Source organism: Habropoda laboriosa, unplaced genomic scaffold, assembly GCF_001263275.1.
Source record: "Habropoda laboriosa isolate 0110345459 unplaced genomic scaffold, ASM126327v1 C5732253, whole genome shotgun sequence".
NCBI lineage: Eukaryota > Metazoa > Arthropoda > Insecta > Hymenoptera > Apidae > Habropoda > Habropoda laboriosa.
The window spans coordinates 1-212 of record NW_017114096.1 but is presented as its reverse complement, the minus strand read 5'-3'; the positions used below and the strand labels follow the sequence as shown (position 1 = coordinate 212).

Here is a 212-nt window from a genome sequence, read left to right as displayed (position 1 = left end):
TCGTCTCCACCATGGTCTTCAAATCAGCCAATAGGGTCATGTGCTTCGACATGTCCGTGGACAAGACCATGTCGATGACCATTTTACGAAGCGTCTGGCGTTGCTTCTTCGTCATGTTGACGAAAATGTCGCAGCCCTCGTTCTGGAGCAACTTGAACGCCACAGCCAGGTGGTGGTTCTCCAGAACTGACTCGTCATTGTACATGAGGGCG

At 51.9% G+C, this 212-nt stretch overlaps 1 protein-coding gene across 1 annotated transcript; it reads right to left on the bottom strand.

The window, feature by feature from the left end:
• Positions 1–4: 4 nt before the first annotated feature.
• On the bottom strand, positions 5–208 carry LOC108578319 (cAMP-specific 3',5'-cyclic phosphodiesterase-like; the record flags this gene model as incomplete). The annotated part of the gene is made up of 1 exon (XM_017941624.1): positions 5–208. A coding segment is annotated over one exon (204 nt), but the record flags the coding sequence as incomplete, so codon positions are not given.
• Positions 209–212: the final 4 nt, after the last annotated feature.